The 667-nt window shown below is 58.8% G+C and overlaps 1 protein-coding gene across 1 annotated transcript; it reads left to right on the top strand.

Moving 5' to 3' along the window:
* Positions 1-10: 10 nt before the first annotated feature.
* On the top strand, positions 11-667 carry OLFM2 (olfactomedin 2; the record flags this gene model as incomplete). Its single annotated transcript, XM_009643033.1, has 1 exon — positions 11-667. A coding segment is annotated over one exon (657 nt), but the record flags the coding sequence as incomplete, so codon positions are not given.

Genomic DNA, 667 nt, shown 5'->3' with positions numbered 1-667 from the left:
GCCGGGCACCCCTAACCTGAGCCCGCTGCAGGTGTGGTACATGGACGGTTACTACAAGGGTCGCCGCGTCTTGGAATTCCGCACCTTGAACGACTTTGTGACGGGCCAGAACTTCGTGCAGCATCTCCTGCCGCATCCCTGGGCCGGTACGGGCCACGTCGTCTTCAACGGATCCCTCTACTACAACAAATACCAGAGTAACATCGCGGTGAAATACCATTTCCGCTCCCGCAGCGTGCTGGTGCAGCGCAGCCTCGCCGGCGCCGGCTACAACAACACCTTCCCGTATTCTTGGGGTGGCTTCTCCGATATCGACTTCATGGTGGACGAGAGCGGGCTCTGGGCCGTCTACACCACCAACCAGAACGCCGGCAACATCGTGGTGAGCCGGGTGGACCCCCAAACGCTGGAAGTCCTGCGGAGTTGGGACACGGGTTACCCCAAGCGAAGCGCCGGGGAGTCCTTCATGATCTGCGGCACGCTCTACGTCACCAACTCCCACCTGGCCGGCGCCAAGATCTATTTTGCCTACTACACAAACACTTCCAGCTACGAATACACGGATATTCCCTTCCACAACCAGTATTCCCACATATCCATGCTGGACTACAACCCGCGGGAGAGGGTGCTCTACACTTGGAACAACGGCCACCAGGTCATCTACAAC

Source organism: Egretta garzetta, unplaced genomic scaffold (assembly GCF_000687185.1).
Source record: "Egretta garzetta isolate BGI_Z169 unplaced genomic scaffold, ASM68718v1 scaffold1267, whole genome shotgun sequence".
In the NCBI taxonomy this organism is placed as follows: Eukaryota; Metazoa; Chordata; class Aves; order Pelecaniformes; family Ardeidae; genus Egretta; species Egretta garzetta.
This window is presented reverse-complemented; position numbering and strand designations above follow the sequence as displayed.